Raw genomic sequence first — 22,359 nt, 5'->3', positions numbered from 1 at the left:
AGTCTGATTTTTTATATATATTATAACATTTATTTGGTTTATTACTTTTTATATTGTAAACTGCCTTGGGTGCCTTGGCAGAAAGGTAGCATATAAATGCAAAAAATAAATAAATGCTGTGTAATATGCCTTACTCAATTATTTCTTACAAACCTATTATTTGTGTGTCCATAACTTCCCTCCTCACATCCCCAGAAGCGGAGTATCTAGCGAAGGATTCAGCATAATTCACCTGTGAGTAGTTTCACCCATGAATTTAAGAATGATTGGCAACTCACCATGCAAACAGATGTACATGAAAAGAGATGCTGCTATGCTCTGGAAGTGTATTCCCCATGCTGCTGTGTGACCTAATCCATTGGTTCCACTGGTTTGCAGAAGAATTGCCTGGCTAGCTATGCACAGAGATATTTGACTGGAACTTCTGACACCACATTCCCTGTTCTCTTCCTAGATCAGTCTTGCAGCATTTATCCTGCTTTAAAGTAAGGGAACAATTTTAAGCTCATCAAATTCTGCTTGAATGTATGTGTGCATGTTAAAAGAACAGCTGCTGAGATATAAAGCACATTATGGACAAATTCCATCTTCTAGTACAGTACTCTGCTTCAATACACTACACAAATGATAACTGAGAGGTTTTATTGAGTTTGTAGTCTTGAAAATAACCTTGTTTGGATTTGCCTGTTTCCTATGTGCAAATGTTGGTGATGCCAACGGAACGGTGAATATATCTTTCTAGTTGATGTTGATATTTGAATTTGGCTGCATTTGGAAACGTTCCTCCTCTATGACTGAGATGATGAGCAAAGGTAAACTATTAAAAATTACATAGAAAATCTTGATTGGAAACTTTATTGAAATAGCTACCTTTTTTAGGCTGGGGTTGCATGTGGGAAGAAAAGCTTTTCTGGCACAGTTCTTCCATGTGTTTACTTTTTTTAGACTCGTTAGTTTGATGCCAAATGACTGCACTGCTGTTAATCATGAAGGAAGCAGATTGGCTGGCATACTTTGTTTACAAGTTCTGCCATGTGCAGCATTATTCTGGCTTACATTTTCTTCATTATTTACTCTCCCCCCACTCTATGTGTGGCCTTTATTGCTCAGTTTAACTTAAATATTTGAACATTCTATTTACCTGGGAGCAAGTTGCGCTTTGTACAGTATTATTTTGGGCAGTATTATGTATCAGGAGGAGGTACATAGCTATACGTAGCTATGGGGGGTAGTGAACACCGGTGTCTTCCCAACCACACATGTCACCTACAAATGAAAAGCAGTAGCAGCTATTATGTTCCTTTCCTCTTTAAATAGACACATATCTGAGAGGGTTCTGAAGAAACTAGCAAAGAAAGACTTCCTCTGCTCATGTTCTCTTCCTTTGAGTCATTCTGTATTCAGAATGTAATGTTTATAGAAATAGCAATTGCTTCCCTACAAATATATCGACAATTCCTTCACAGATATGTGCTTTATTTTGTGCTGTTACTAAGGATTGTGCAGGCTAGATTAGTTGCCATGAACCTTACAACCCTTGGTTGTTGTACAATGATTTCGCTCAAGGCTTGAACTTTCAGCATTGATTTAGGAGAGGGAATGAAGGAGCAAAACTTTCTCCATGAAATACACTGAAACATCCTGTGAAAATGAGATGGGGAAGGAAGACCATGAAGTTCTGGATGGGCACTGTGAAAGAATGGATGGAGAATCAGCAACTATTACTACCGGGCATGGAATGAGTATTTGCTCTCGAGCAGCAGCAGACACAACAGGTTTATTTAGAGATTATTATTTTCTGCTACCTTCGTGGTAGCATGGATGACTGAGATGTGCAAGATTAGCCGTGTTAAAATAGTATTTGCATGTGGAATGACTAGCCCTGTGGCTGCAGTTGTACACAGCCACTTGTACTACTTTGGGGAAATTTGTTCATTCAGCTGTCCAATCATCAAGCTGCTTAGTGCGATCTTAAAATCTGGATTTAGATGGCTGTTTCCATCACGGGGTGTGTGGGTGGATGTCCATGCACAATTATGCCATCTGAAATTTTGTTTGCAAATGTGATTGCTTCAGAGCTAATTACATGTTCACATCTTTGAGCCAGATATAGAAGGATGAGAGGGCATCAAATGCAAAGTGAAGACGTCAAAGTTGCACCAAAGATTATTTATTTAGCCCAATACATTTCAAGTCTTAAGAGCCCTTTTTTCAGGGGCAAAAATCATTTTAGTTCAAATGATAACTAAAGCTCTCTCTCATATCATATCAAAGTTGTCCCTGAGGAACAACCGTAATATTTGAAATGGGTTCAATGACTCCTTTTCTGTGCACTTTTGAAGTTCCAGTTCTATTCATTGGGGAGTAGGTTGCATGCAGAGACCCTTCTGATTCCTGGATCCAGCAAGTGTCAAAATTTATGCAAGGATTCAAATTCCTGGAATAGCCAGACTAGCTTCCTAGTGAGGTGATAACCTGGGTTATGGGCCATTAAAGGAACAAATGAAGTGGCTTTGTGCTAGATATCAAAAGGATTGACACCCCCCCCCCTCAACTGGCTGGTAATTTAAGGCTAGAGCTGAGAGTGAAGTTAGGAGGTGGAAGCAACGCAGCAGGCTGGGAAGCCAGAAAGACAGGGTAATGCTTGATCTTTGTTTGAATCTAAGGTTGTGGATATGGGGAAGCAAGCCCCTCTTGGGCTGTTAATGCTGTGAACCCCTCCATCATAGGCTCAGGTCATATACATGTGTAAACAAACCGTACATCATAAAGACACCCAAGTACCCTCTGTACCTCATTGCAAAGGAAGCACGAACCCTGGGTAAGCGCCTGGAAACCCCTGGAATCTTGCACTGCTCAGAGATTGGAGTGGTGAGCAAAAGTGGTGTCTTATTTAAGTGACACTCCAGAATCACATTCGTGCCAACGTATGAATATGTCTCCGTAAGTTTCAATATCAAGCTGTGCCGTCTGTAATTAAATCAACAAAAACTTTCACTGATTAAGCTGCTGATTAAGACTTGGCAGCCCTAAGTCAGAATGCTTGTGTGATTGCAGGTTGCTGTCAGTTAAGACAGCAAGCTCTTTATTTTAGCTAAAAATTGCAATGTCTGAATCACATTCTTTTGAAAATACATGGATTTATGCTGCAGAAAGGAATGCATTGCCAAATGGAACAGCACCCTCTACTGATTACTTCAAAGAATTAAATGGACATAAAATTTGACAGGTGACAATGTGGTACTAATTTCTCAATTTTAACATAGTGTCACTCTATTACATTCTCCTTTTATGCGTGTTATATTCTAGGAGAACTCTCCTTAGAGTTGTACAAGACACCAATAACTATGTTATCCAAAGGACTAGACACTATCTCTTTTTCAGAATATTCTCGGTTGCAAAAATATTGGCCAAAAATCCCCCCCCCCAAAAAAATAATAATAATGAAAAAACCCTCCCTCCTGACAGTTTCAGACTGTCATATTTTTCTTACACGCTTGGGAAGTTTTTATGAGTACATTTTACAAATTAAATTGCTCCTCCCTCCCTCCCTCCCTCCCTCCCTCCCTCCCTCCCTCCCTCCCTCCCTATCCTTTAAACAGAAAGCAAAAAGGGCACACTTACTAGAATATGCTGCCCCATTCTCTTACTGTGAATGCCTTGCTTTGGGGTGAGTGTTCAGATCATTGAAAGATGAACTCCTTGGAAGACAAGCCAGGTTTAATGGATTTTATTTGGGAGAAAAGGGGAAACAGGCAGAGGGCCTTCTCGGTAGTGGCGCCCGCCCTGTGGAATGCCCTCCAATTGGATGTCAAAGAGATAAACAACTATCTGACGTTCAGAAGACATCTGAAGGCAGCCCTGTCTTCCCTAAAGTTTTTAATGACTGATGTTTTAATGTATTTTTAATCTTGTTGGAAGCTGCCCAGAGTGACTGGGGAAACCCAGTCAGATGGGCGGGGTACAAATCATCATCATCATCTAACGCCAAGCTAAGCTTGTTTGTTAATATAGCACTACTTATGATAGGAGCATCTTCTTACACACAAACCTCTGAAACCTCTTAATCGTATGCCTAACCCAAGCTATCTTCCCTTTACCCTGGGGCCAATCCTACTGACTGCTTCAAAGGACAAATTGCAACGGCTCTTCCCCCCACATCCTTCCCTTCCAATGTCCCTTTACCTCAAAGCAATGTCCAATGTCCCTTTACCTCCCTGCTTCCCATGCAGCCTCGCTTCTGCTCTGTTCCCTGCAGCCGATTCAATTTAAAAACGCCCGTCATTCACTTTCTCACATAAGTGACATTCATGAATTTTATGTTCTTAGCTTCACTTGTAAAACAGCCGTAGTGATTTGTGTGTTTGATTGTGACTAACGCAGTTCAGGCCTGCATCTACCTGTGATCTGCCAAGGCAAACTCAGCCAGCCAGCCAAGTGTGATGTCCTACCATATGCTTGAGACAGCTGCCTTGATTTTGTGGTCCCACGCTGCCAAACGGAACTAGCATGTTTGATCAGCTCTCGCTGGCCAACATCCATAGCTGGTGTGCTGCGTTCAACTTGGTAAGTTGCAAGTCCTGTAGGACTGTCATTGTTGATAAAACAATATCAAGCAGCATTCAAGCAGCCAACCAGATTTCTATGTTTTTGTAGTCAATGAGCATTGCAGAGCAAAGCTAGCATATTCTCCACAACACAATGATTGACAAGTAGAACCCTTCAATCTTCTTTTGAGTGTGTAGATAAGGAAGGGAGGGCATATTCAAGTAACAGTTCCTCATTAAATCATATTTCAAAAGTGTGACAAAGTAAGTTGTTCATGTCCATTCTTGCCCTGGTCAGGGAAATTTCAGAAGGTCTGTTATCTCGGAAGTGAATGAATAGGATTTTCCTTTTCTTGCCTGCTCTAATGCCCTCGCTGCTGCTGCTGCTGCTGCAAGCCTTTTACAGTGCGCTCCTATGTATCTACTCAGAAGTGAGTCTCATTAAGTTCAATTCCCAGGTAAATGTTTACAGGGACTGGAAGCTTACTGCCACTACCATCAACAGAAGTAACAACTGAAATTTAAATGACCTTATATAACGCTTCCCCCAAAGAATCCTGGAAACTGTAGTTGATCCCCTCACAGAGTTCCCAGAACCCTTGACAAATTCCAGTTCCCTGGGTTATTTGGAGAAAGCCATGTGCTGTAAATGTGCTTTAACTGTATTGTGTGGCTGTGACATGTATTTCTTCACATGTTCCTGGCCTGAGCATTAGCACTCCGAATAGTTTTTAGGACTAACATTGCTGTTAGGCAAAGGTGTAGCATGGGCCGGGGGGGGGGGGAGAGCGCAGCCCCAGACACACAATTTTCAGGGTGTGTGAACCAGTTGCAGGGATCTCCGTCCCACCCTGCCTGCTTCTGGGGGCTCTGGGCCTTGCCTTGCCAGCACGTCCCGAGCCCCCTCACTGAATGGCCACCTGGCCAGTGTTCAGGGGGATGTTCCTGCCAAAGGGCATGTCGACTGGTCAGGCTGCCCCTCGCATGGGCAGGCAGGTGACACAGCGCAGCCCCGTGAGCCCACAGGTTGGTATAGACTCTGAGCAAGTAGCTCAAGATGCTTCAGGCAAACAAGCCAAGCCACACAGCGGAAGGAAAAGCAAGAAATGTCCCACATCATTGCTGTTTTGATCTGGTGGGGAAAAAATCTTCCTGACTCCATACCTGATCGTTTGTCAAATTCTAAGTGTGAACAAAGCCCATGTGCTAAAACATCTCAAGTGAAATATACTGGAAACATCTCCATGCCCACTAATATGCTATACTTTTTGATGCCCCAGAAGAAGTGTGTGTGTGTGTGTGTGAGAGAGAGAGAAACTATCTCTTTTTGCATATTGGGGCATATATATATCTTTGTATAAATTGATCTGCTGAATAAAGTTGTTGCCTTTGCCTTGATCACTCTTGCAGGGATATTTCAAAATGTTAACATCTCTAGCAGTTAAAAACCTTCTTTTGTTTTTGTTCTGAATTTGACAATGTTCAACTTACAGTAATTAGTTCCTGTGCTCACTTTCCAGTAAATCATGCTGGCTATTATGTGTAAATTTGGGTTATGGGGAGGGGGAACCTCCATTAGATTTACTAAGGAAGTTATTATCCATATTTTAAAACATTTTTCCTACCCATAAATTGATTGTCGTCCACTTCAGATGTAATGTTCCTGCTTTGTATTTTACTGGAAAAGAAATCAATGAACAACTGGCTCTGATTTGTGTTTTTATAAAGTCCCTCAGAGATGGTAATAGACTAAGTAAACAGACTGCCTGTAAATGACAGTACAGCAACCCCTGCAAAGGATTAAGCAAATTATTTCCATTTTAGGATTGGCCTTTCTTTTGCTGCATGTCATGTTTAAACCTTTTAAGTATTTTCCATTTGTTTGGGAGAATATCTGTGTATCTTTTACAAAACATGAACAAAATCTCTTTGAACTCGAGTTTCCAACCCTAAGGAATCTTGTTATTTTTGGAGTTATCATCAGGTTCTGGGCAAAGGCAGAAAGGAAATGATAATTCTTTGTAGCTGGGCCAACAATGCTGTAAGCTTAAAAATCCTACCGTTGTATTCTGAACCTTGGATAAAGCAGTAATCTGAGGCCTCCCTAAAATGTACATAGCAGTGATGCAATTTGCTGAGTACGGCATTTATATAGATATATATTTTACAAACGGTTGCATTTGTTGTTTTGATTCTCTTCCAATTTCTAAAAAACAAAATAAAACACCTTTTAATGTAAAAACTGAACAAGAGCCTCAGATAACTGGCAACTGATGTACAGCATTTCAGAAGATCTCTCTGGCATAACGTGTGTGTGTGTGTGTGTGTGTGTGTGTGTGTGTGTGTGTGTGTGTAATTTCAAGCCTGCTATACAGTGTTGGAGCCTGTTGAGCCTCTGCCTCCACTCCCTCTCACCTGTGCTGTTTCCTTTTGGAATCTGGAGTGTCTTAAAGGGCCAGCCTTCTGGGCTGCAGATGGGCCCTTGTCCTGCACCCTGACCTTCCACTCCCTGCACCATTAGACTGGTGATGTAGTGTGGAACTCGTTTGATTTCTCAGGTGCTGGGGAAGATACCCATCAGGGTCTTCCAGTTCAATGGACTCTGATACTGTTGGATTTGGTTCAACTTGCCCCTGCCTGCCAGCGACCACCTGATCGCTCAGAACCAGGAATCCAGACTGCCTATTCTGCCAGTGATACTATAGTCTCTGATTCTGTGTTCTGGTCACCAGTGGACCCCAGGGTCATGACCTCAAGCCAGCTCTGTACTGTGTTTTTGTGCAGCAGAGAGAGAAAGAGAAAGAGAAAGAGAAAGAGGCAACAAATTTATTCATCTTAGCACTGAGGTTCAAAGAAGTTCAAAGAGAGAGAGAGTAATCTTAGCACAAGAGAGTATGTAGTGAGCCAGATAATTTAAAGGGTGGGAAATATATACTGGAGACAGAAAGTCTACTTTATATTGAGTCAGATCATTGACGCTGAATGGCAGCGAAATCTGTCCCTGCCTTGCCTTGAGATGGCCAGGATTGAACCTGGACCTTTGGAATGCTAGGCATTTGTTCCACCACTGACTTATAAATAACTGTATCCAGTGTAGCACCAAGTCAGGACAAAGCAAAGGTTTAAGTGTGTGCAATGGGACTTTCCCCCATCTCCCTCCTCCCCTGTGTGACCCCAAATATTTTCTAGGGGTCATCCCAAACCCCCAGAGCTGACTTATGGTGGGCATGCATGGGGGAAGAAGGGAGGGAAAGTCCCATTGCATAAACAGAGATCCTTGCATCATTGGATACCACCCTGTTTCAGCCCATCTCCTTGAACTGGGGCAGTCTGATCTTCTGCACCTCCTGTGTGAATCTGCCTATGAGTCACGTGGCCCCTAAAGGAGGAAATGATAGGATATTTCACTATGTAGGATTGATGGCAAGAAATAGACAGCAGGTGGCACTCCTGTTCTATGCTGTAGTTAGAGACCTGTAATAATGGCAGTGGGCTGTGTGAGAATGCAAATGGGGGGGGGGCAGGGAAGCCACGTTTACCTCTGTTTGTAGTACACTGGTACCTCGGGTTACATATGCTTCAGGTTACAGACTCCACTAACCCAGAAATAGTACCTCGGGTTAAGAACTTTGCTTCAGGATGAGAACAGAAATCGTGCTCCGGCGGCGCAGCGGGAGGCCCCATTAGCTAAAGTGGTGCTTCAGGTTAAGAACAGTTTCAGGTTAAGAACGGACCTCCGGAATGAATTAAGTACTTAACCCGAGGTACCAACGTATGTTGTTGCTGAGTTATTCTCAGCAATATACAGGAACAAAAAGGTTATGTTGGGACTGGCAGTGTGTTTTAAGGAGAAATTGCCATTTCCATTTTATTTTTAACAAATGTAAAATATGTAGTTTCATTTTTAAAAAGCAAGCAAGCAAGCAAGCAAGCAAACAAACAAACAAACAAACAAACAAACAAACAAACAAATTATTCTTATTCTGGGCCTGTATAGCTATCCTCGGGACGCAGGTGGCGCTGTGGGTAAAAGCCTCAGCGCCTAGGGCTTGCCGATCGAAAGGTCGGCGGTTCGAATCCCTGCGGCGGGGTGCGCTCCCGTCGTTCGGTCCCAGCGCCTGCCAACCTAGCAGTTCGAAAGCACTCCTGGGTGCAAGTAGATAAATAGGGACCGCTTACCAGCGGGAAGGTAAACGGCGTTTCTGTGTGCGGCTCTGGCTCGCTAGATGCAGCTTTGTCACGCTGGCCACGTGACCCGGAAGTGTCTTCGGACAGCGCTGGCCCTCGGCCTCTTGAGTGAGATGGGCGCACAACCCTAGAGTCTGTCAAGACTGGCCCGTACGGGCAGGGGTACCTTTACCTTTTACCTTTATAGCTATCCTCCCTCTGGCTTACACCACTTCCAGGAGACTTTTCCTCCTATGGACAACAACATTGACCACACTGGTCACACAAGGTTTACTGCTATTCACAGAATCATAGAATGGTAGAGTTGGAAGGGACACCGAGAAATCATCTATTCTAGACCATCCCTCTGCAATGCAGGAATCCTGCCCACAGCCGTCCCTGGGTGGGTCATATCACCAACTTTCTGGTTAACAGCCAGGTGCATTGCCCCATTGCCCCACAGGAGGGCCATTCTTTCTCCTCTCTGTTTCCCTCGTAGGCAGATGACTGATCTGATCCTTATGAATGTAGTTGCTAGCTACACATTCTTAAAAACCTGAGGCCCTAATGCAACCTAATGCCATCCTATTAGCAGCTGGGAGGGAGCCATATTGAATGAAAAAGCAGGACTTACTTCTGAGTGAAAACAGATAAGATTGTGCTGTGCAAAGTGATGTTTCTATTTAGAAGGTCCTAAGGTGGTGGTGGACTGGATCTGGCCGGCCAGCCAGATTGTTATCCTCACCCAAGTGCCAAGTTTGATATGTGGGTGGAGCCAGATGACACCACAATGACATCATGCAAGATACCTGGTGCAGGGGCAGGTAGGCATGGCCAACAAAAGGGTCTCATGGGCCAAATTAGGGCCATGGGCCAGAGGTTTTCCAGGCCTGCTCAAAGGTGAAATTATTTATTTATTTAATTTAACAAAACCAAAAAAAAATATAAGACTATGGTTTGTATCCATTAGTGACTTTCCCTAACTGGAAATGGCAGGAAGGTTGCAGTACAGTGGTACCTCGCTAGACGAATGCCTCGCAAGACAAAAAACTTGCTAGACGAAAGGGTTTTTTGTTTTTTGAGCTGCTTCGCAAGACGATTTTCCCTATGGGCTTGCTTCGCAAGACGGAAACGTCTTGCAAGTTTGCTTCCTTTTTCTTAACACCGTTAATATAGTTGCGACTTGACTTCGAGGAGCAACTCATAGAACGCGGTGTGGTAGCCTTTTTTGAGGTTTTTAAAGACTTTGGTGATTTTTGAAGCTTTTCCAAAACTTTTCCAACGACAAAACTCGCGGAACAAATTAATTTCGTCTTGCGAGGCACCACTGTAAACAGGAGGAGAATCGGTTAAAAGCAGAGGTGCCCCGACTTGTGTTAGAAAAAGAGCACTTTCTTCTTCGGCAAAGCTATCACTGCTTTATTGATTTATCTCTTTATTACATTGTATGTCCCACCTTTTCTCCAAAGAGCTTGAGGTAGCATGCATGCCACTCCCTCCCTCCATATTACCTGTACAGCAACCCTGTGAGGTAGGTTAGGCTGAGAGACTGCGACTGGCTCAAGGTCACTCAGTGAGCCTCGTGGCCAAGTGGGGATTTGAACCCTGGCCCCCCACGCCCTAGTCTGACACCCTAACCACTATGCTGCATACGTTTTTAGTCCTTCCTTCTCCCAATGGAATCCTGGGAGCTGTAGTCCTGAGCCCCTTGCCAAACAGGGCAATGAAATGGAGGACTCTGGGCAGCCCGACAGGATACATCCTGCTTGTTCCTGCTCCATCCTCAGTAGCACACAACCAGTGACCATCATCTGACAGATATGGCTCGACCTACAGGGGCAGCATGGAGACAGAGGAGGAGGAAGCTCACAACCAGGGCTGCCGTGCTTTGGACCGGTTGTAAGTTGTAAGTAGGTGAGGGAGGCTGAGGGTAGGCTGAGGTTGGTGGGGCAGTGCCCCACATGCCCTACTAGACCTCTGTATTTGAGCTGCCTAGGGATGCCAATTCTAACAAAAAGCCAACAGTGTTGCTGCTGCTGCTGCTGCTGCTTCTGTTTTTGGGAGAGGTTTAACATGTGTCTGTTCCTCTCTGAATATCGCAACCCACATAACTCTCCCTTTCCTTGCTTCGAAGCATTTGTAATTCGTTTCCTCTACAACAGTCCGCAATGATTTCCTAGCCCAGAAGCACAAAGAGGTACGAATGTAATCAGAGGGGATCTATGTTTCTATTTTTAAACAAGTGATTACACTGTCGGCATGTGACCCATCTGGGCTGAGACGCTTGCGTGCTCCAAGCAGCCTCCACCCTCCAAGTCGACCTGCATTGCTAAATGAGCGCCATCTGCTTCGGCATTAGCTGTCTAATAAAGGCAAAGGGATGTGCGAAAGGGGCCGGTGGAGAGAACAGCGAGACTAGGATTAAAGGCTTGGTGGCAAAGTGAGATTTGGGAGGTGGTGGTGATGGGGAGAGGAACGAAATCTCCTTCTTCCCATAAGATAGTATTATATACCTAACAGATCAGGTATTTACAGTGTAAAGTTACGGTGTAGAACATGGGTAGGCAAACTAAGCCCCGGGGGCCAGATCGTCTTCTAAATCCGGCCCATTGACAGTTCAGAAATCAAAATGTTTTTACATAAGTAGAATGCTTTTATTTAAAATGCATCTCTGGGTTATTTGTGGGGCATAGGAATTGGTTCATATTTTTTTCAAAACATAGTCTGGCCCCCCACAAGGTCTGAGGGACAGTAGACCAGCCCCCTGCTGAAAAAGTTTGCTGACCTCTGGTGTAGAAGCTTGTATGCATCCTGCCAAAATGTGTCGGTGCAGACTGCCACAGGTGGGATCAGAGATGGAGAAGCCCATGCAAAGCTGCTCTGTTGTGCAGTGTTGACAGTGCTGTTGCTAGGCAGCCCTCTGCCTCCAAGTGGGAGCAAGGTCAGGAGGGCAAGCATGTCATAAGCAGGATGAAGCTTGCACTTAAGTTTCTGCGTTGACGTTGCTCCTCCTCCTGTTTCATTTTCATGTGTTGCATCCTGTTGTGTCTGCTCAGATGTCCTTCAGGTGTATCTGTCATTCCTTTGCTGTGCAGAAGGACTAGCACATCCCAAAGGTGAGGTTTACTGTGCTACTCAAAGGGAGCATATGCCTTGTGACGCAAACACGGTCGTTAATGTGCCCTTTACAACAGAAGAAACCTTGAATGTGCACCAGCAATTTGCTTGTGAGGATTGCGGGGCCAAGTGAGAGATCTCAGAACCTAGGCAAGTTCATATGCAGCAACAGGGTCTTTCAAGTCTTTAACCTGTATAGGACGGCCTTATTTAGGGAAAGTTGCTAGAATAGAAGACCTTTGAGTCCCTTCCACTTTGGTATGTTGCTTCAAGAGTCCCTTGCTGATCAAAAAGGCCACCTTTTTTCTAAGAAAAGCAACATGGTATATGACATTGTTTTTATGGCGAGAGGGAAAAACCCATTTTGCACTATGCACAAAAATAGCAGCATCTGTTTGGCTTTTCTTTCTTTTCCCTGCAGGCCTTTATGACTCCAGGAACTTGATGTTTTGATTCACACCAGCGTTTTAACACTTCCTCTGAGAAAGAAATGCCTTGGACAGTGATCTATTACTGCCTAATGCACTGGACAAAGTATTAAGGTGCTTTTTCAGACCTACTTTCAGAATCTTTCCCTGGTGAGGGTAAATTTGATGTCGCCTCAGGCTAGAGACAAACAGACAAAGAGAGTGAAACAAAGCCTATGTACAAGTCCAACACTATTTATTTAGAGGGACAGATCTCATCTTAACACTTACATGAACAGAACAACCCAGGCCTTATCGAACAAGAGTAAATCCTGTGTTAAAGGAGAAGTTTTGCATCAAGCTGCCTTTTGACATTTACTCTCCACCCTGTGCAAGTAAAAGTGATGAGATATAATTGGGTAGGGTTGGGGAAACCATTGGTTCATGAACCCAGCATGCTTACCCTCAGCACTGATTATTGCTTCACTATTGCTTCATGTTTTCCCAGTTCTTCCCCAAAGGATTGCAGGGTTGCAAATGTACATATTTTCCCCGTTGGCCATTTTATCAGGCTGACAGACAGTGACTGGTCCAAGACTGTCCAGTGAGTTTCATGGCTGATTTCCTTAGTTCCAACCTGACACTCCCTATATTCTGTACCATACTGGCTCTGATTCACATGGTATGGTGAATCATATGGAAACAGACTCAGTCCTTCTATGAGGCAAGATAAGCCTCTTGGCTCAGGCGGCAGATCAAGAGAGACGGCTAGTGTGTAGAAATCACTATAAGTTGGTGATTGGCTGAGGGCCCATTTCATTTTATTTTTTGTTGACTCGTTCATCTCTGGCTCACCTCCACTCAGCACCCGATTGGCATTTGCCTTTCTTTGCCATTCATTTTTATTTAAGTCACCTGACAGGGGCACTATTAACATACCCTTCAGGTACTACACCTGTTCATTGATTTTGGCATACATCGGTGTGAAGTGCTTAGGCTGCTTTCTGAGGGTACTGGTGTGATCAGTCCTGCAGCTGCTCTGTCTCAAGGGCTTTGGCAAAATGTTCCTTCAGTCATCTATGATTTAAAGAGAAGATTGTTTGCATGTGTTGTTGCCTGGCAGTTACAATGCAAGCTTTTCAGATTAAGGGCCCTGGACTGAGGAGCCATCTTGCAGTGGAATAAAAATGTGATTAATGCAAATAAAAATTATATTTAGGTGCCTTGGGGTTGCAATTTTCAAATTATAGAAGTTTTCTTGGGGATAAGAATGTTCCCAGATTGGGGATAAACCTCTGACTCTTTGCAGCTTTGGGTTTTGTTTTTTTTTTTTGCTTTTGATGCCATGTTAGCTATTTAATGTGGCTTTACTGGGGTGCCCAGGGGTGCCAACTTGGATAAAATATTTTTTTGGGGGGGCAGGTAAGCCCTACCCCACATAATTAATCACATGATACAGTGTGCACACACCATTTGAATGGCAATGCCCATCAGCTGTTTGTAGGTTTTATTCAACCCTCATAATTCAAGCATTGAGAAAATGTTCCATACAGTTAACCGTTCTCTTGGCTTTGCCCTCCTGCACAGAACATGCTTGCCGCTCCATATGTTGCAGAAATCTGCATTTCCTTTCATCCGAGGATAAAAGAATTGAAATAAGAACACTAATGATAACCTTTCATGTTAAACAGGATACGTAGCTTTACTGCAGAGACAGAAATGCATTTCCTGCCCTCCTCACTGTGTAGTAATGGCAAGGTACAGCAGAGCGTGTGGGATTATAAGTGAGCACTCGCTGCAGACTCCGATTTCAAGCTCCTGGGAACAGAGCCCAAACCTCTGATTAAAGTGGGACCACGCCATCTTCCTTCCCACCAGGCCTCTGCATAAGTGACACCTTCTCAGGGACTCCATCACAGTCTCATTAAGAACAACGAGCAATTTTGATGGAAAGATGCAGGTTGCTCAACACAGTGAGGTGTCAGGTTTTTGGGTGGGGGGGGGGGAAAGAAGGATTGGAAATGTGTTTCGATGAGGAAAGGTAACAATTATAATAACAGGTTTGGGATCTGCAGGCTTCATTTTCTGTGCTGACAGTAAGTGCTGCATTTGTAAAGAGGCCCGGGTGAAGCCTCTTAGTTTATAATAGGCCTCCTCACATAAAAAGCAGCGGCGTCAACTGCAGCTATTTTGTGGAGCAATTAATTATTCCTCCGAATCAGATGACAACCGTGAGCTGTATCATTAGCACCTTGGTCCCCAGCTTTACAAGACAGAAATAATAATTCCTTGTGTCACATGTGGAATTAGCCCGACTCCTGCTGCTGCTGTTTTTCTTTCTCCTCAGCTGTGTAAAGGACCTTCTGTCACAAAACAGACTTCACACAAGTTGTCCCCTTGGGGACTGAGGCAAAGTGTCACCGTGACCTTCTGCAAGGTCTCGCCTACATAAGATGTGGCCGCTTCTGATCTGATGAGGGAAACTGTTAAGAGCACCACCATCCCAAGAACAGGCACCAAGAGCTACAGGCATAGGGAAGGGCAATTTAGGGTTGTTGCTTTTAAAAGACTCTGTGAAATCATGGCCCTAGAAAAGACAGCTGCTAGGCTCTCATTGGATTCTATTCAGTAATTTCGGGTGTGTGCTAAATTTGTAGTTATATACCTCAAAAAAGGTGAACATATAACATCGCAGTACCAAATTTAAATAACACAGGATCCATACAGTCATCTTCTTATGATAGCATAAGATCAAACGATCTAGAGCAAGCATGTCCAGCTTTCAAGAGACTGTGATCTACTCCCACTATTAAAAAAATGGCAGTGATCTACCCGTTGGATTGACTAAAGTTCTTGAGCCAAAGTTGTTGAGCTGGGAGCACAAGTGTCCATGTGTTTGCTAGTGCTTTCCCATCACAATCAGTGTGCTTTTCTAGAAGTGTGAACAATGTTACGTGTAGTTTGAAGACTTCCAGGGTGGAGCATTTACCAATGAGAAGAATGCAAAACTTAGCTTTTGTACATACAAGGGTCTGCACATCAGAGTACAGTATTCATTTTAGGGCATTGACCGACGGGCAGTAAAACAGTTCAAGAAGCAATGTATTAATTCTGACTGGAAGCACCCAGATTATGGGTATGCAAAGGGTCTGTGCTTCCTTCTGGCCCAGAAATTTGGTCAGTATCCTTATCTAAGGTTGTCAGATTGACCTTTGCACATAAAAGTGGCCTCTTAATTGAAGAAAAAATAGAGTTTAATATTAAGACACGTTGCCTTCTCTTAATAAGCGGAACTGCAGAAGAAGAAAGTCCTCCCCAACTGCTTGACTTTTCTTTGCATTTTTTATTTTTACTAACTCCTGTTTAACACACACACACACACACACACACACACACACACACACACACTATACAGTTTTGACCTGTGGGTTAACAGGCTCACATGCCGGCATTATCTCACATTTAGCATAAGCTCATAAATGCTTTGCTAAGCTGCGTGACTAAGAGCAAGCATCTCAAAGAATCAATGTTCATTGATGTCATCCTGGGGACACCAGTTGCTCTGCTTGCGTACATAGCCTGCTGTTGATCCTCTGTAATTGTCATCACATCGGCGCTTGCATCAGGTCTGGCGCAATTTGACGGCAGTGGGGAATTTAACACCAGAAGGCAGAGCTTTCGTAATCCCTGCAAATGCCCCCACACCTAAAATCCATTTGCGTTGGTGACTTGGCATTGCCGTCTTGCCACTGAGGGCTGGCAGCTTATAAACGCAGCATTAAGGGCCACAGCATTTCAGATTCACAGGCGGTTCAGAGAGCTACACACACCAGCAGCCTCTCAACAGCTACCTAGTGAAGCACCCACGCAGCAACTCGGCCTCAGCCTATCAAATGGTTTTTAAATGACTGAAAGGCCAAAGAGAGAGAGAGAGAGAGAGAGAGAGAGAGAGAGAGAGAGAGAGAACTTGTTTGGCATTTCAAAGTTTGCAAAAGTGCTGAGATGGAGCAAAGAGATTCGAAAATGCACCCAGCGGCCAGCCTTCTGAAAGATCGTACAATGTTTTGCCACAATGAAAAGCCAACTGATGCAGGGCAATGCCATCTTTCAAGGAGTCGGTCCTGGCGGCGGAGGCGGTCAAATAGTTTCACCATCTGCACCTTACCGAGCATCCCGGAATATCCAGGCTTCCAGGATGTTAAGGTAGGTATCCAGAGATGTTTCTGCAAGAATGTGCAAGCTTTACACAGCAATCCCTTGTTGTCACTCCATAAAAGAGGGGACTTGGGAGATCATCAAGAGCTTGTGCAAGAAGTTTCTTCAGTATTAAATCAGTTTTGATACAATTAATAGTGTTGATCAGCTGTTTTCATTTTTTTCATCGCCCAGAGAACATTGCTATAGACTCACAAATATAATTCATCAAACACGTAGCCAATCATATTATAGTGGTGGCCACTCTGGGAACACCAAGACTGCAATTTTGTTAGTTAACTAGTATGCAATATATAAATACTAATCACAGATGACTTTATTGGTAGTTGATGGGGGACGTATCTAGGGCAGTGGTTGGTAACGATCGTCTGGTCAACCAAAGGCAAAGGAGAGAACGAGTAGCTGTCTAAAACCCCCACATTGTGCTATTCTTTGTCCTGGAATCGAGAGGAAGATCGTGAAAAAAGTTAGGAAGGGGCTTTTCACGAGGAAGCGCCATTTAATGACTGAACTCCCACTGGAGCCCTTTTGAGACAAATAATCCATGGTGCATAACTCCATATGGGGCAGGTTGGGGAGTGGAAGCCAGTTCATGTGACAGGCCCTACATTCATCATGCACACGCTCAATAGACTGCATGAATAAAATGGTGTAATTGGGAAGCCTAGTTACTGTTGCTGTGCCATTTTTTGGTCCTGAGACAAAGCGGCACTTTCTAGGTGTGGGATGAATGCACTGCCTGAATGGTTTGCCACATGAACAAAGAGCAATGCGGCACACACATTGCAGCAGTTGTTTCTGCTTTGGGTTGAGATCAGCAAGCCAGAATCTGATTTGCACTCAGATGAATTATGCAGGTGATTAGCACAATCTGGACTAAAAAAGACACCCCCCCCAAAAGAAAGAAAAATATTCACCCCGCTCAACACTGAAGGACAATGTGAATCAACTCTCACAGACATTCTGATTAGGGGTACATTTTGATTGCTTCTGCTTTACTTTAAAGTGGCTTCTTCAAAGAGCCGTAATCAAGGAATTCCTGCGTAGATGTTGCTTAAATGTGAATATAGATAACAAATCTGGGATACTTCCCATCACCACCACTGAATACTATTTTAAAAGAAAAAGGATGAAGGCTTTACTGTTGCTGTATATGCCGTGTGCATTTTATTTTCATTTCATTTTTATTCTGAAGATTTATATGTTGTGCAACCCATTTACTAGTGTCACTGGCTAGCCTTGGTGGTTAAAAAAAAACCACATTACCCATTTTATATGATATTTTTCCTTGAGAAGGAAATAATCAATCACAGGTGGCTTAAAATTGTCTCAACCCATTTACTAGTGTAACCAGCTAGCCTTGGTTTTTGAAAAACATGATCCGTTTTGTGTGACTGCTCCTTGAGAAGGAAATAATCAATCTCGGGTTAAAATTGGCTATGTCGCAGTTATTGTCCTTATGTTATCCAATATTTTGGGTGACTCATCTGCCACTACACATTTTGATGACTCTCTAAAGAGACAAATGCTGTATATCTGTAGTGGAATGCAGCACGACAATATAAGAAACTGGAAGAATAGAGGGGTACCATAATAGGCCTGCAACTGCAAATATCTTGGGATATTTTGGAGCATTTATAAAAGCTCTTTTAATATTAGTTTTGGCTCTAGTCTTTGAAGGAGTAAGCTGCTTATACTAAAACAAGCAAAACACCTAAATACATACATACAGATATCTGTTCAAGCTGGCCTTTAAAGAGTATTTTGACAGAAAGGTTAGCTACTACTAGCTTAGTTCATGCACAGCATAAATCCTAAACACATTTACTGTACTGAAAAGCAGTAAATATATTTGGCTGTACACCTGAGCTCTTTTAAGTGTACACCTAAAATTTTAAAATGTGAGTACAACAGACACATTCTTTTCAAATATGAGTAAACAGATTCTTCAAATAGCCAAGACCGGCTGTCAGCTATACACATGGCTTTTCTGCCTTGTGCATTGATTTAAAGAATTTTACCCTGCTTTTTAGCCAAAACAGCTCCCAGAGTGTTTTGCAAGGCCACTAGTATCACAGTTCCTGCCTGTGGGGCTACTGTATAAAATACATCATGGCACACCTTGTGGCTTGTACGAGTCCACTGTTTTATTTGATCTGATTTGTTTTTATTTGTTGTGTTGTGTTGTGTTTCATGATGGGCATAAAGCCGAATAAACATTTTGATTGATCATGGCACACAAGGAAAAAGGTATGGGGAAGGAGGAGGGTGGAAAACATGTCCAGGAGCCTTATAACAACCATCTAGAATGAAAACAGTCCAGATAGTCTGCAGAGTGGCAGCTGCTGAGTGACTTTTGAGGGAGGGATAAAGCTGCCTGGTTTCTCAGCAGCGGTGATAGAATAGCCCTCTTTCACCTTCCCTCCCACCCCTCACAATACTGGCAGAAAGTTAGCAAGTATTGTGGTAGCTTGGAGAATATGCAAAGCAATATTTATATATTCAATATAATCACATCAAAATGTAAATCAGCTATTCTGATCAATGCCAGATTTTTTTTTTTACTGAGTTGGAATACATTCTTTGTTTTGCTATTTTTAACTTCAAGTATCAGTGTAATTAGTTTCCAAGGCAGCAAGCACCTTAGCAATACAGAATCAGAAAAATAACGCACTTCATGCGCTTTTATAATATTAGATGGTAATAAATGCCATAGAAGTCCTTGAATCTGAAGGTAGCTACCTTAGTTACAATAACATTCAACTGTTAGCTAAACTAGAATTTATTTTTTGGGGGAAGAAGAGGGGGGCGGAATATCTGGATGTCTTCAAGTAGGCATGTCTGCATTCCTTTAAAACAACAAATGAGTTTAAGTCTGCAGCAAAGTGCTTAAATTCCAGTAGTTCAATGGCATTAAAGGGAGGCTATTTTCCTCTGGATTACGCTCTTTGTCTTTCAGTGAAATTTTGCAACTCTTTGGTCACAATTCAGCTAAAACTGACCATGCTGAAGTCCAGTTTACTTCAACGAGAGAGTTAAGCATGTGCTCACATTTTACTAAGCCATACGCTTTGTGTTGATAACAATTTACAGTACTGTGTTTATTTATGTCATTGCCAATAGGGATGGGGTAAGAAATCCTGAGCCTTCTTCCCCTCCCCGCTTATTCCCCCAAACACTTCTGCTTGCAGTGTTTGGCACACAAATGTACACACACACACACACACCAGTTATGGCAAGTATACATATAAATTATGTTCGAAGTGACCGTTTTTATGATCCCATTGACAAATAATATCCAAGGCCAGCATCAGAGATTGGCAGCGTTGGGCAGCTGCCAAGGCCCATGTCTAAGCTGGGGAGCCAATGGCAATGTCCAGAGCCATAGGCCCAACTGCTTCTCTTCCTTGCTGTTGCAAGAAGGTGAGAAGAGACCTGTTGGATCAGACCAAAACATCCTGTCTCCCACAGTGGGAAACCCGTAAGCAGAACATAAACACAGTGGCCCTTTCCCACCATTTTACGCCAACAACCGTTTGTCAAAGGCACGTTGCCTCTGACCCCAGTCTTGTTAACTTCATTCGTAAATCCATGCATCGTGTAAGTTGTCCCATGTGGGTTAGTAGGTTGGTCTGCCTGACTGGAATGACTCAAAGTTGGTGGGTGAGACTGTTGAGGGTGGATTCACGGGAGCCTGTTTGTTAAGGATAAAATTCAATTAGCAACACAATGCCCTTCTTAACCCAAACTTTTTCCTTTTCTTCCAAAACAGAATAATTATTCCAGAGGTTCCAACTCTTGCTTCACACTGCTGGATCTGGGAAGAACAAGATTTGAAAACCCACCAAACAGAACCTCTGATGGTCAAGTCAGAAACCTGGGTAACTCGGCAGTCCACTTCGCTAAAGGGCACAGTAAAACCAAAAGCAGTGTTTGTGACCAATCTTTGCAAGATTATTTCAGTGAGAGACTTCTGAAGCTTAGAAACTATGAAACAAAAACGTCAAACGGGAAGGTAAAAGTCTATCTGAATGAGAACCAGAATCCCAGCTACACCAGCAAGGGACTAAGGCGGAGAAGCACCTGTAGTGCCATGATACAGGCGAACCACATGAAATTGACAGAAAAATCCCGTGAGTCAGTGGATCCAGTCAATGAATACATAGCAATTTGCAGCAACGACCACAGCGACACTCAGAATATTGAAGATTGCTCTCAGAGAAGGAGCTATTTAGAAAGTTTGACTTTGAGCATCAATGGTCCCCTAGAAATGCTTGTGCGAAGGACATAATTTTGGATCATTCAAGCAGATATTATAAAGAACAATTTTCCACTACCTTTCAATAAAGGCACAATGACATTTCTTATGCTACATGATAGATAAATTATTTGGACCTTGAGACAATTGTACAGCTTCCCATGATCAGGTGGGAATATTTAAATTGCAGTCTGGAATAGTATATATAGGATTGGCTCAAAACTTAGTCATGCTTATCATAAGCCCAATGAAGTCATTCCTTTTCACTGGATCTGCTCTACGCATGACTAACCAAGTCAACTAAAAAATAAGTCCTATTGAATTCAATGGGGTTTATTCCCAGATAAGAAGGGTTAGGATTGTTATGTGCGGCATTTATGTGACAGAAGCATCAAGTTTTCCCTTGGCAGATGTCAAGGTGAAGAGTGTATTTTAAAGATATGAAGTTACCACTTGTTGAAATCAAGTAATTTATATTACTTATTTAAAACATTTGTATGCCACCTTTAGTTTGCCAATATCCCAAAATATTTTTGTGTGTCAGCAGCACTATAGAATTGAGATGGTGGTGGTAATGATATTACACACATGAGATATTGTATGTTTGGTTTAGATAATAAATTCATTGTGACGCTGATTGGTCCCTCTTATATTCATGTGACTTTTAGAGCTTAGATATGGTCACTTTGTAACATGTGCATAGTAAGCTCGCTCCATTTAACCCTGGTGCAGTCACGTTGTGTTTTTAGTGCTTGAGATCTACCCATTGCCAATAGGGTCCGAAGACCAAAAGGTTGCAGCTGGTACAAAAAACTCTGCTGCGGAAGGAAAAGTGAACATGTGCTGTGAACTGGAAGCCATAAATATGAACCAAGCCTGTGTACACCAAGCATCATCTTACTACTACAAGTATTCTTGGGGGAGGGGGGGACTCATAAAGGTAGATGATACATACTACCATATGGCGGCAGCATTCTGCAATCTGGTTCCCTCCAGATATTTCGGATGACAACTTCCTGGAGCTGATAGGCGTTGTCATCCAAAAGAACTGGAGAGTGCCAGATTGGAAAAATGCTCCTCTACAGTATATTCCACAGTTATAAAGAATGGCCAAGAATTATTGCAATGATCGCTAAATTAGCAAATTACTTCTTTACTCATTGTTCATGTCAAATGCTTTTTTAAAAAAATTCAAAGGTAGAAGCAATATAATAACTACTGGCAAAAAACCCAGTTTATGAATATGCCATCATTCATTTTGACATTCAACACTAAAATAGTTTAAGAGTGTTGGTTTAAATTTTTGTATTTTGTTAAAAGGGGGGAAATAGATAGTGTGGTAAAATAAAAGGAGATTTAGTTGTGATACGATGGTTTGGGAAACCCCAAAGTGCCCTAGAACTAAGTTGGTCAGGGCTTTGTAAATTAATTCAAAAATCTTGAATCTGGCTTGGTAGTAGATTGGCGGCCAGTGCAGCTGTAACAATGGCATCACATGTTCTCGACCCAGGGCCGTCTTAAGCATATCCGGTGCCGTGGTGCAAAGATCCCTCCAGCCCCCCCCCCCCCATTTCCCAGAGTTGTCTTGTGCCATGACGTCCCACCTCCTAATATATCCTGTGTTTTAAAGCCCTTATGTCAGCCCAAC

The 22,359-nt window shown here is 42.9% G+C and overlaps 1 protein-coding gene across 2 annotated transcripts; it reads left to right on the top strand.

Annotated features, from left to right (window-relative positions):
• The first annotated feature begins 6 nt into the window (after nucleotides 1-6).
• LOC114597433 (uncharacterized) lies at nucleotides 7-21,348 on the top strand. Of its 2 annotated transcripts, none has more exons than XM_077930284.1 (3): nucleotides 7-4,566; nucleotides 12,253-16,441; nucleotides 20,226-21,348. In XM_077930284.1, the coding sequence occupies exons 2-3, from the start codon at nucleotides 16,241-16,243 to the stop codon at nucleotides 20,742-20,744; spliced, it is 720 nt and encodes a 239-aa protein (XP_077786410.1). In that variant the 5' UTR covers nucleotides 7-4,566; nucleotides 12,253-16,240; the 3' UTR covers nucleotides 20,745-21,348. The 2 variants fall into 2 exon arrangements, with proteins under 2 accessions (XP_077786410.1, XP_077786411.1); XM_077930285.1 differs by lacking the exon at nucleotides 7-4,566 and adding an exon at nucleotides 11,356-11,830.
• Nucleotides 21,349-22,359: the final 1,011 nt, after the last annotated feature.

Source organism: Podarcis muralis, chromosome 6 (genome assembly GCF_964188315.1).
Source record: "Podarcis muralis chromosome 6, rPodMur119.hap1.1, whole genome shotgun sequence".
Lineage (NCBI taxonomy): Eukaryota > Metazoa > Chordata > Lepidosauria > Squamata > Lacertidae > Podarcis > Podarcis muralis.
The sequence above is the reverse complement of the archived record's forward strand: the minus strand, read 5'-3'. Positions and strand labels throughout refer to the sequence as shown.